The following is a 13,453-nucleotide window of genomic DNA, read 5'->3' as shown; positions in this document are numbered from 1 at the left end:
CATGCTTAACTTATTGCTCCATTATAATAAAAATTTTGCCCACTATTCAGATTTTAATTTACAATTTTGAAATAAACTTGTGAAAGTAATTTAAGTGTGTTTTTCCATATTATTTGCATGGGGGATAAAAGGCCCCCAATACGTTAAAATTTATGTATTTTTAACGTCATGCGTTCTAGGGTTAACCCATTTTAATGTTTTCATATATAATGGACATTAAACATGGGAAGTGCAAGATTTGGGTGTCAATGCACCACTGGCTTCATAATCTTATATCTAACAAAGTATAACTAATAACCTGAATGAGAACTTTTATTTTCATTTCACCCCTGATATTCATCATAGTAAATGTCACCTTTATCAGCAGGGGCCAGGATTACTGTGTCCCTGTCATGTACGTTCTCTGGAGCATTTCCAACATTATTGGTTGATTGTTATCTGCAGTATTTGGCAAACATGTCATCCAATAATTTTAAAGGTTTTTTTTTACATATTTACTGCATCCTTGTAGATGAAAATCCCTATATTAGAATGTGTTATGTGTCTTCTAGAGGACAGCATTTCTTCTTGCATGAATTTTTCCAGCATAGATACCATCTTTTCCAGTCCCCTGAAGTATGTTGCCTTGTAAACCAGACAATGTTTTTTTTTTCTTTTTTTACATTAGATTTGTGTGCAAAAATAATGGAGTTCTGTTTGAGAACCAGCTTTTGCAGATTGGAGTGAAGTCTGAATTCCGCCAGAACTTGGGTAAGCAGTGATAATGGAATCTGACTGACACTGGCTTTCTAAGTAAAGGTTGGTTTTTACTTCTTACTTTTGCTTTCTCAGTATCCATCAATACTTTTTTTTTTTGTTTTCTTTACCTTAGGTCGTATGTATCTGTTCTATGGGAACAAAACCTCAGTGCAGTTCCAGAGCTTTACTCCCAATGTGTCGTATCCAGCTGACCTACAGAATCATATCCTTTAAAAAAAGATTTCTGGGCACACTGATTAAAAAAGTTTCCTCATCGCATTAGTCTACGTTTCTGCATGTTCCTCAGGATTTATAGTGTTTTGCTCATGATGGAAGCTACAACTGAGTACTAAGCAAGTGGGAGGATCAGCTTGTTTGTAGGCCAGTTTCTGGCCCTAAGCCATTGTGCAAGTTGATCAGTGGTCAGCACTGTGGTCTTACTAGTTTAAGTCCTATCAAGGACAATGTCTACAAGGAGTTTGTATGTTTTGAAAGTTGAAGGCTGTCTCTTGGGTTAGCGATAGCGTCAGTGCTTGTTGCAAGGGCTGAAATAGGTCTTAGGGCCAAGGAGTTTTATGTCAGCTGAAAACCTCCTTCCATTAGCTGGCAGGAAATGGTGCTTCCCCAAAAGGCCTCTCACCTAGCCAGTGAGTACCCTGCAGTGTACGCAGATGATTGTCCTTTCTTTATGGAGCAAACTCTGGTTTGGCCATTATCCAAGTCATGTTACATGACTTGTTAAAGGACCGGGCAATGACTTAAAGGAAATCTATCACCAATTCTTGTCCTTGTTCCCTTAGTGAAGATGATTATAAAGTCACTAATTGCTTTGGAGAAACAGAGTATAGGACCTGTAGGAGTAGCAAGAAAGCAAAGTATATTTTCTACAGCGCCATTTATTTTGTAGTCATCCTTAACATCCTGCCTTACAGCTTAATATTCAGACGAAGCCAGTTGACCCCATGGTAGAAGGAGGGGCACAAGTTCAGCAGGTGTTGAACATTGAATGCTTGGCAGACTTTGATGATGCTCCTCTTATTAATATTAAGTTCAGGTACTACAGCCACCATTTGCTTTTTCTAACACTTCACACTTTTCTAATTCCTTGTGCTTTAATGTTGTCACCTTTCACTTTTAGGTATGGAGGAACATTACAAAACATAACATTGAAACTGCCAATTACCATCAACAAGTTCTTCCAAGCTACCGAGATGCCGTCCCAAGACTTTTTTCAGCGCTGGAAACAGCTTAGCCTGTAATTGAGTCTATTTCTATATTTCCACATTGTTAATTAGTGTGTGTGCGTGCAGGTATATTGGACCCTATAAAGTGAAATTCAGGGGCGATCAACTTCCCTATCTATGTAATTATATTAGTAACAGAGGAACTGATATAGTGTGTATCCAGCTCATAAAAGGTGGCCTAAAGATGTGCCATCACTTAGTTGATTGAAGACCCCTACTAGTCCTGAAAATTAAGTGTATGCAGCGGAGGAAACTACAACCTCTAAGTTTTTCCTGAACAGTAGTCCTACCAACCGGTTGCAGTTCCCTTTCCTAAGCATACCAAGGACACTGCTGTATGTATTCTCAGAATTGGTAGGGTCCTAGAGTTCATACCCTAGTGTAATACCATCACTTAAAGGGGTATTTCTATTCCTCTAAAATTCCAAAGTTTTTTTTGCTGATAGAATGTGTTGCAGACAAAATTTAGAGATCAGCAAACATTGAAAGTCTGCTGTTACTATATGCAGTAGCATTCAATGAACTTCAGTTGGCACATTGGATCGGTGCAAAGTTCTCTCTTAAGGGAGGTACTCTGTTAAAGCTGTTGCTCATGAAGATGATCGTGTAAATCTAATTTTTGAAACCCTAGAAATTCAAACCTAGAAATATGCCAGAAATTTTCTGAGAACAGTACTGTAACTCACAAAGAACTGATCCCGTTTCATGTAAATGACACTTTACCTGATCTACTCAGCAGTCCATTTAACAATGCTTTCCACAATTACAGACCACAGCAAGAAGCACAGAAGATTTTTAAAGCCAACCATCCCATGGACTCTGAAGTGACAAAAGCAAAGGTGAGGTCCATCACGCTGTATTTTACCCCATCACATTGTTTGTATAACTACTGCTATAACCAAGGTGTGATGATGTTATTTTTCTCAGCCTTTTGCATTAAATTTGGTTGTATGTTTTAGTTTTTTGGGGGTTTTTTAACTGATTTTTATTGAATTTTTTTTTTTATATAATACAGAATAACAAACGGGAAAAAAAAACGGAATTTCAACATTGCTGTAGCAATAGTTTAACATAGATGGCATAAGTGATTAGACTCCCTTTAATGCAGGCAAAATGGGAACCTGTGGAACCTCAATCGACCAGCACATTGTCACCCCTCTTGTGAGGAGATGATAACTTGCTACTTTGGTCCAGCCTCTTTAATTTTCTATTAAATGTAGTGGTATTTTCAGCTTACATCACCATTCTGTGGGAAATGATTACTTTCCGACTGTTACGTTTGGTTCATTATTGCATTGTTTTTGTTCCTTTACTAGTTATTGGGCTTTGGCACTGCACTGCTAGAAAAAGTGGACCCTAATCCAGACAACTATGTGGGTGCTGGCATCATCCAGACAAAATCTGTACATGTTGGATGTTTGCTGCGTTTAGAACCCAATATCCAAGCGCAGGTAAGTTGAGTTACAGTCTTTACATCTTCAAGTGCTAAGTATCTAACTTTGCAGTGATGAGTATCAGTAACCCTGAAATATTAGTCTGTGAATAAGTCTGTTCATTTTGGAGGAGATATTCTGGTTTGGCTTTAACCCCAGATAACACTAGGTTTCTTGAAAACAAGGCATTGATCTAATGGAAGCAATCTTTTACAAGATGACACTAGAGCTAGTTTTTGCTTTTTCCATAAACGATATCTTATTTGCATATTCTTTGCCAGTGGAAGGGCCGTGCATCATAAATCTTCTCACTCCATCTCCCCAGAGGGCAAGGGTCATACATTTACAGTGCACAGATTGTTAACCATTAGAGGAAATAATCCAGCTCCACTGCAGTTGAGGAAGACCGTGGGGTCTCCTGACTGCTATGCCTGATTGCATCTGCATCCACTATGGCCCCTATAATTTTGCCAGTTCCCCCTCCCTCTGCTCTCTCTCCCTTCATCTGCCTTTTTCCTTGGCCCTAATTCTCTGTGACCGAGCCTTTTCCTCCCTCTCCTTACTGTCTTGTGAAAAGGCTGTAAGGGGCCGGGTCTTCAGTAGGTATCTCCACTACCTTCCCTCTTTTTCTGAAGACATTGCAGATCACCAGGATTTCTAGAACACTGTTTATGTGGATCATACATATACAGACTGACAAACAGGCCAACAGTATATCTTGTTTGCTTTCAGCATACATTTCTAGGTTTTCTTTTTTTATAAGAAGCTGATCTTAACTATTTTAGTACATTATGAATTGAGGGTAGGGACTCTATTCCAGACCACCTTTTGTTAATCACTGATGAATGGCACTAATTGTGCATCAAAATGTATGGATGCCTACACGTGAGCAGCTGTACCCATGGTAGTCAGCAGATAAGAACTATACCTTACAATTAGAACAGACAAGCAATCTACTAATGAAATCTTCTCCATTTTTCAGATGTACCGACTCACACTGAGAACCAGCAAAGAAAGTGTTTCCAAGCACCTATGTGAGCTCTTATCCAAGCAGTTTTAAGCCAACAAGAACGTGGTTGCTAAAGACAGTAAAACTGGCAAACACTACAAGGAGGGTTTACCATGCATCAAGCAAATGTCTGTGTGCATGTGATGGCAGAGGTGGTGCTTTCAGAGGTCCCTCTCTGCAGATCGTCCTTATTTCGTGTGTGTGTGTGTATGCGTGCGTGGGTGTGCGTGCGGTCTATGTTCAGTAAAGTCTAAGAGGCTTTAGAACTTGTAAAAAAAATATATATATCAAAAAAAGAAGAAAAACGTTACAGACAAGGCTAACTATTAATATTCTTATCGTCCTAAGATGTGTGGTTGTTCTACTAGATTTTGTTGTTCTTGCTGTGACTATAAATTTACTAGACTGAAAGGGATGCATGAAGCAGAGGACCTCTAGAAATGCAGACAGAGGGCACCTCTCTCCATGCCACCGCTGGCTGTACTGTGGATAAGGGATCAGGAGTCTGCATGCTGACCCGCAAGCATATCACTTGCTGAACAATAGAAATGCTGCTTATAAGAAGGACACAAGAAGTCGATTCCTGAAGGCTTTCACACAGTTAAGATGTGAAGTGGAAACTAAAGCAGTAGTCCTTATGTATTTTTTAGTTCTTCTGTCCTCCATGTGTGTTCTCTGTCTTTACATGTCTTATACGTCCTCCTACCAGACAGAAGTTCAGTACATAGTGATATGCATCTCAGCACTTCCCCCATCATTAAGCTTTGGGGTAGAATGAATGACAGGTAGGTGACAGGGTTTCTTTAAGATTCATGTGATGGTCTCTAGAATACAGCCCCCTACAGAGTTGTGACTCACAACATTTTTGCCAAAATTCAGTATGGAAATAATATCATACTTCTGTAAGGGAAAGGTGCTGTCACAAATATGCAAGACCACCTTCTTTTTTTTTTTTTTTTTTTCTCCTTCCCCTCCCCCTGTCCTTTGGGTCTGTCTGTGCCAGTTGACTAGTGTTTCAAAGTAAGGAATGTGTCCCTGTAGTCTTTCCTAGTACTAGAGTACTGCTGAGCATTGCAGCTTTCATTCTCAATTATTTTGGGCCTTGCTGCTTAAATGGACTCTTCTTTTTCTAAATGTGTTCTTGTGTGTTGGTGCAGTCACGTCAGCCTCTGTTTTTCTTGAAGCATTCCATGCCTCTGTATTGTATCCAGTGATTTCACACTGATCTTTTACCTCGTATAGTAATTCCAAGTATGCACAAGCATATGTCGGACCCCTCTCCCCTGGTGTGTCTTCCAGGGCTCTTAATCCTTCACCCTAACGTTTGTAGGGGCTGCACATATCCTAGTTTTTAGTCAGAAGTACTAGCCCAGCACTGTAAAAACAAATGAAGGCTCAATATCACATTCTTCTGTCCACACATTGTCCATCTCACAACGATTTTTTATTTTATTTTTTTTTGTACTCAGTTGCTGCAGGTTATCTCATTACCTCCCCATGAAGTTTCTTAAACCTGCCTTGCAGTGTATTGCTTATTTGTTTTATTCTCATTTATGGCTTGTAATTGCCACTTTTTTTTTTTTTTTTTTTTTTTTTAAGCTAGGTATTTTACCTGCTCATGTATATAGGTATATATAAATATATAAGATATTATATAAATGTTAATACATAATCGAGGTACATAGATAACGTCAAGAATTACATCCTTGCACATACCAGAAATGGACGTTACACACAGCCAGCCTAGTGAAACTGTCACTCGTCCAGCAACCACTCCTCCTGCAAGAGGCCAGCTTGATCTTGTAGTCCTGGGTTTATTCAGGGATCCAAAGCGCCCAGAGTGGTCATTCTATTCACTGTTAAAGGATTCATACACATTTGGCTGCTTCAGCTGAGACTGTAAGGATATGTTAACACGGTGGAATCTGCCCCACAATCGCAGCACGATCCACCTCCCATTGAATTCTCAAGACTTCAACACTGATTTCGCTCATTCATCTGGGCCTAATCATTAGCGGAGAGCTTATGCTCGGCTTCAGCGTTCTGCCACGGAGAGTTGGAAGGGGGGAAAGTGAAGAGGAATCTAAAGTAGAAGCCTGCTTCATATTCCACTTCATTTTCCGTAGTATCACCATACCCCTATTGTAAGGATTTGTGGCACTGTTATCTTGTGCAGGCCATAGCTAAAATAAATCTGGTTCTTTACTTTTGAAGCAGGTGGAAGCAACTAAGTGTGGAAACCTTTTAAGGAAATTTTCTTGCTTGCTTCTGGTTTCTCAAAGCCCCCAGATATTCTGCCCATTGAGTAGCTTATGTGCATTTTTAGTACCTAAGTTTTTTCGGTGCTTTGTATGAGCAGTCCAAGTGCAACTTATATTGTGTGCAAAAAATGCTGCCCACCAACTGAGACCCAAGTCATTTTACCACAAAATATATAGCCCACATATATAGACTAGAGATGAGCAAGTACTATTCAAAACGGCAGTTTCAAATAGCACGTACCCATAGGAATGAAAGGACGCAGCCGGCACGCAGGGGGTTAAGCGGCAGGACGTCGGCCCCGTTTGCATGCCGGCTGCGTCCATTTGCCATCTGCCATTTCGAATAGTACTCGCTCATCTCTAATATAGACCAATCATGGTGTGGTGTGACTGATTTTTAAAGGTTAAATAGAATTACTGGGTTGTGTCTGCTCTCGTAGCTGTGATCCCAGACACTACCTTTTGACTGCACTAATTCCAGACACCACCCATAAGTGGTAGAAAGCAAAATTTGATGCAAGTTACCCCTGGTTCACATTAGCATGTGTATTCCGTACGGATAGAGTCTGCATGGAGACCCCCGAATGGAATACAATAGCAATTGCAAGCGCTGTGCTGTAAAAGCACACGGACACCATAGACTATAATGGGGTCTGTGTGTGGGCAGTGCGCAGCAAGCACACAGACTCCATTATAGTTTACAACATAAGTTAACATTTTTATATATCCCTGTGTGAAGACATACAACACCAGTGGCCTCCTGGCTTTGGCCTTAGAAAAGGGTCTGGACACAGATGAAACCTTCAGTGATGAAGTAGATCTTGATATAAGAGGACCAAGTCCTTGTTGAAATGCATTATTGGAGATTATCATTTTAATTATTTTTTCGCCAGGAACCACACCTGTCTTGTACATGGGTTGCCTTATATTGCAACTACAAAACCATGCACTGGGGCTCTGCTTGCACAAATAAAAGCAAACTTTTTTTTAATTTCAGAGAAAACTTTTTAAATATAGTTAAAAATCTACCCATCCCTATTTTTAATAGTTGTGGCCTTTACATGGTCATATCAATGACACTAGCTTCTTGACATTGCCTCCTTTTAAACTGTTTGGGCATATTGGCACGCTTTCTGTGAAAGATATACATTTTTTTTTTTTTTACTTTTTTTATTTCAAATTTTTTTCTATTATAATTAATGTGGTTTTGGAGTGCAGTTCTCGCTGGTGCTGTTCCTTATTTTGTGTAGTGCACTGCTAGTTATAACAGCTCCTGAGAGTGTGTGTGCGTGTAGCTGCATATGGATGTATTGCTGAAGCTTAGTGCGTTCTGTATCATATTAGACTTACATATTTTCTATCTGTATTTTATAAACTGTATCATTCCCACCCAAAGTCCTGGAATAAAAGGTTGAGCCATGGAGTTTTTTTTTGTTTTTTTTTAATATATATATATATATATATATATATATAAAACTATTCAGAGGTTTAGTAGCACCTGCTTTCCTTGTACTACTAGCTCCAGTTGAGTGGGTGACTTAATCCCAAAGGCCAATGAAGTTTCTGTTGTCCTTCTAAGGTTCCATTCACACAGAGTAATGTGCCGCGTGACCTGGCACGTATACGGCATGTGAGATTTTGAGCGTCGTATACGCTCCCATTGATTTCAATGGGAGCTGGGATCGTATACGCCGCGTTATTTTGTGGCCGTGATTTTGTGGGCGCAAAATTACGCTGCGTATACAATCCCAGCTCCCATTGAAATCAATGGGAGTGTATACGGCGCTCAAAATCTCACATGCCGTATACGTGCTAGGTCATGCGGCATGTTACTCCATGTGAATGGACCCTTAGGCCGGGTTCACACAGGTTATTTTGGACCGTAATTTGATGTGAAGGCCGTCTCGGATTCCGCTCCAAAATACGGGTAGCTGCGACTGAATGCAGGTGCAGTGCACCAACATCCAGTCGCACACTCTGCTCCGGATTAGGCCTAAATGAGTGGGCCTAGTTGGGAGGAGGGAGTGTCTTCAGGAGCGAGGGAGTGTCTAAGGAATGAGCATGGAGCTTCTTTTTTTCCAGGCGCCGGAACAAACTGCACCTGGAAAAAAGAACTGACCGGCTCCCATTGACTTCAATGGGAGCCGTTTTTTTGGTCAGGATTTTGAGGTGGATTTGGCCTCAAAATCCTGACCAAAATACCCCGTGTGAACTCAGCCTAAGGGCTAGTTCACACGTGAGTAATAGGGGAGGTTTTTGACAGCGGATTTCGCGTCCAAAACCTCCCCTTATAATGGTGGTCTATGGAGACCGCCGGGCTTCTGTTCTCCGCTAGCGGCGAGCTGCTGCTAGCGGAGAAAAGAAAGGACATGTCCTTTCTTCAGGCGGAAGCCGCGCTGTCTCAGTCGCGCGGCTTCCGCCCCCCGCAGCTCCCTCCTATGTCGGCTCATTCATTTGAGCCGACAGCAGGGGGTTAAGCCGCGACAGCGATGGTCGCGGCGGGCGGGTTTTGACAAGAGAGAGACGCGGCTCGCCGCGTCTCTCTCTGTGTCAAAACCCGCGCGGGCAGTTCACGTGTGAACTAGCCCTAAGCGTTTTATAAGAACATTTGAGCAAGCAGGATCCTGGGTAAAAAAAACTTAATACAGAGCTATCATGGATCTGAGGCCTTTACTCAAGTATGTCTAAAATCATTGCTTCAAAATCAATAAGATCAACTATTCCTCTGATCAAGCAGAACTTCATGATGGGAATGGTGGACCTGAATGATGCATATTATCATGTTATTCACCCACTATAACAAAAATTCTTGAGATTTGCGATAATTTGAGATCAAAAAGTCCAGCTTTTCCAGTTTACCTCCCTTCCCTTTGTCGCCATGGATATTTATGAAAATGATGGTTACATCCTTTCTTAAGAGATAAGATATGATTGTACATTACCTAGACAATATCCCGATTATGGCAAAAAAAAAAAAATCATTAAATCCTCCTGTATAAGCGGTCAAGTCCTACAAAATCTTGGCTGGATAATAAACCTATAACAATAAAACGTTCTCCCTTTCTAGGAACCATAGTAAATTCTGATAGATGCCTCTTTGCCCAACAGAGAAGAGACAAGATGTTATTCAAAAATGAGTATTACAAATCTGGGTAACAATATGAATGGAGTGCCAATTCTCTGTTCGATAACTGCATGCAGGCACTTCCATGGAAATATTAACATTATTTCAGTGTCTTTAGAGAGATTTTTCTGCTAGCTTGAGTGAAATCTTCTCCAAATTAGTGGACATCCCAGAAAAATCTGGAGATACCAAAGAATCTGGCTTGTACGGAGAACCTGACCTTTTGGGGAAAGTGTTCTGAGAAGATGACACTGGGGTCTTCAACCTTTCTGAAACATCAAACAATAAGGGAAGCCCTGAAGGCAATGCAACATTGTAGTGTATATGTATATATATATATATATATATATATATATATATATATATATATATATATATATATATATATATATTAAATACATCTCAGGAAAAATATTTTTCTCGCAGAGAAAAAATTACCGTATTTTTCGGACTATAAGACTTTTTTTCCCCAAAATTTCGGAGGAAAATGAGGGTGCGTCTTATAGTCCGAATGTGGGGGGAGGAGCGGATTTACTGCATGGCTGCGCTACTGCCACCGCTGGTTTCCTGCAGCGGCAGGAGCATGACAATCTGCAGGCCTCGGCAGCTAAGACACTCCCCGGCATCCGCCGGTCTATTACAGCAGATGCCGGGGACTGTCTTAGCTGCCGGGGCCTGCAGATTGCCACGATCCTGCCGCTGAAGAAAACCAGCGGTGGCAGTAGCGCGGCCATGCTGCAAATCCGCTCCTCCTCCGCAGGTCCCGGCAGTTAGTTAGCCCCGGGGCCGGTCCCCACCGGCCCCATACCTTTAGTGATGCAGGCCGGCTCCTGCACGGCGAGGCCGCAGGAGCCGACCTGTTCCGATGACAGCCGGGAGCCTAATGAAGGCTCCCAGGCCTGTCATAGATATATATTACTATCGCGGCTGGTCTATGACCCTCCGCGATAGTAATGTATAGAATCTCCCATAGACGGCAATACACTTGTATTGCCGTCTATGGGACTTGCAATCAAATGATTGCAGGTTCAAGCCCCCTAGGCGGGGGATAATAAAATAGTAAAAAAAAAAAAAACTTAAAAAAAAATATAATAAAAAATAAAATAAAAGTTCACCTCCTTTCCCTAGAATACATATAAAAGTATAACATTACTGTGAAACATACACATTAGGAATCCCTGTGTCTGAAAATGCCCGGTCTACTAATATTTTTATGTACAGTGAACGTCAAAATCAAAAGTGCTAAACTGCCAGGATTTTCTCTCTGTTTTGCATCTGAATTAAATAAAAGGTGATCTAAGCAATACACATTTCCCAAAATGGTATAACTAAAAAGTACACCTGGCCCCACAAAAAAAACGCCCTATACATCCCCGTACAGCTGCAGGGTCACCTGTCAATGTGGCCTTGCAGCTGTTCCAAAACTACAACTCCCATATATTAAATATTTTACCATTTTTTGCCTGAAATTTTTTTTTCCCTATTTTTCTCCTCTAAAACCTGGGTGCGTCTTATAGTCCAAAACATACGGTACTGACCCTCATGGCTGTTGATTTAAAGGGCTCAGACAGCTGGAAAGACCTGAATCCTGGAAGGTGTCTTGCCAACCAAGTTTTTCACCAGTTCATTCAAAAATGGGGTTTCCCTTAGATTGATGTATGACACTATGGGAGCAACCTAGGGGGTGGCCGAGACATGATACTGTGGAGGTAACCTGGGGTGGGGATATGGAGGCGATCTAGGCATGACACATTGGGGGCAAACCTGGGGAAGGGAGGGACATGATACTGTGGGGGCAGTGGCGTAACTACCACCATAGCAGCGGTAGCAGCTGCCACAGGGCCCGGGACATTAGGGGCCCGGTGACAGCTGCTACCGCTGCTATCATTATTCTCGGAGGTCTTTTCGGACCCTCGAGTATAATGATCGGGGCCCCCTGTTGGTGGAATACTTTCCACCAACAGGGGGCCCCGAAGCTGCAGCAACGGCTGAGACACAGGAGCTGCAGCTCTGGCTCCTGTCAGCGCTTCAGGACGCTCCCCCTCTCTCCCCCCTACCTTTCTCTGCTGTCCTCTGCCCACCAATGAGAGGAGGAGGCGGGGCTTATCCCTGCTGAGCTCCTGCCGTCCTGCACTGGAGGAAGAAAGGAAGAAGGAAAATGAAACTAAAGCTACACAGGTACGTACTGGGGTTACTTATTAATGTCAGGCATATGGGGTGATTACTTGTGTTTTAGTAACTCCATGTGCCTCATATTAATAGCAGTTAACCCCATCATCTCCCTCACATTAACCCCTGTGTGCCTCACCATAAGAGTTACTGATATGTGAGACATATGGGGGTAATAATAATGAAGATACTTTATTATTACCTCCATGTCTCTCACATATCAGTAACTCTTATGGTGAGGCACACAGGGGTTAATGTGAGGGAGATGATGGGGTTAACTGCTATTAATATGAGGTACATGGAGTTACTAAATTGTAATGCACATGACCAGATTTTTTATCCACAATTTGTCCTGGTATAGCGGTCAGCGGGTGACATGACAGTATTTAGTCCTGTAGGGGCCACTAAGGGACATAATACTGTGTGCAGTGGCCACTATTGGGTATAATACTGTGTGCAGGGGCCACTATGGGACATAATACTGTGTGCAGTGGCCACTATTGGGTATAATACTGTGTGCAGGGGCCACTATGGGACATAATACTGTGCGCAGGGGCCACTATTGGGTATAATACTGTGTGCAGGGGCCACTATGGGACATAATACTGTGCGCAGGGGCCACTATTGGGTATAATACTGTGTGCAGGGGCCACTATGGGGTATAATACTGTGTGCAGGGGCCACTATGGGGTATAATACTGTGTGCAGGGGCCACTATTGGGTATAATACTGTGTGCAGGGGCCACTATTGGGTATAATACTGTGTGCAGGGGCCACTATGGAACATAATAGAGCGCGCAGGAATGCGTAGGAGGGACTCGGTCAAGATCTTCGGTGTCGGGGGGGCCCCATGTCAAAAGTTCGCCACAGGGCCCCGCCATTCCTAGTTACGCCACTGTGTGGGGGGCAACCTGAGGACAACTCTATTAAATGGAACAAAGTTGTCTCTAAAGATACGATAGCTTTTATCTGAGGAAACTGCCTTCAAAGGATAAGTTCACACAGGGGTTTTTTTGCCTCAAACTCCTCCTCAATTTTCATGTCAATCTGAGCCAGTGTCATGCCTTATGCCACCAAAGAAGTAAATGTAAGACAGAAACTGCTTCAAAAACAGCTAGAAGTTTTATAAAAACAGAACCCCGTTTGCTCGGAAAACAGCTGCTTTAAAAAACTGCCCCATAAATATCTTCAAAAAAAATTTTTTCCCTGTGACAAAATTTCCATGTGAACTTGCCCTAAATGTAGTTACTACAACAGGACACAAGGTGTCACTGTTATCTTATATTTATATCTTAATATGTATTTTCCTGCACTTCAGCAATTCTGACTGGCTTTCTCTAATCTTTATGGCTCTGTGTAAAGCCTAGTTAGGATTATGTGCAGACAATTACAAGCAAACATTATCTGCTTCATAATGAAGTGATTCTATGTCTGTACACTTATGTTTTGCCCTTAAAGGGGTTGCCTAGGCTTAA

General features: G+C 41.9%; 1 protein-coding gene across 2 annotated transcripts in view; it reads left to right on the top strand.

The window, feature by feature from the left end:
• Positions 1–6,950, top strand: part of LOC142210801 (AP-2 complex subunit alpha-1) — a 41,387-nt gene extending 34,437 nt beyond the window's left edge. For both annotated transcript variants that reach the window (XM_075280231.1, XM_075280230.1), the window contains 7 exons: positions 668–750; positions 872–962; positions 1,670–1,792; positions 1,877–1,993; positions 2,752–2,821; positions 3,299–3,433; positions 4,398–6,950. In XM_075280231.1, the coding sequence (XP_075136332.1) occupies positions 668–750; positions 872–962; positions 1,670–1,792; positions 1,877–1,993; positions 2,752–2,821; positions 3,299–3,433; positions 4,398–4,475 (697 nt within the window). In that variant the 3' untranslated portion in view covers positions 4,476–6,950. The remainder of the gene's footprint in view (positions 1–667; positions 751–871; positions 963–1,669; positions 1,793–1,876; positions 1,994–2,751; positions 2,822–3,298; positions 3,434–4,397) is intronic.
• The last annotated feature ends 6,503 nt before the right edge of the window (positions 6,951–13,453 follow it).

This window comes from Leptodactylus fuscus, chromosome 6 (genome assembly GCF_031893055.1).
Source record: "Leptodactylus fuscus isolate aLepFus1 chromosome 6, aLepFus1.hap2, whole genome shotgun sequence".
Lineage (NCBI taxonomy): Eukaryota > Metazoa > Chordata > Amphibia > Anura > Leptodactylidae > Leptodactylus > Leptodactylus fuscus.
Note: the sequence above shows the minus strand (reverse complement) of the source record. Positions and strands in the feature narration are given on the sequence as shown.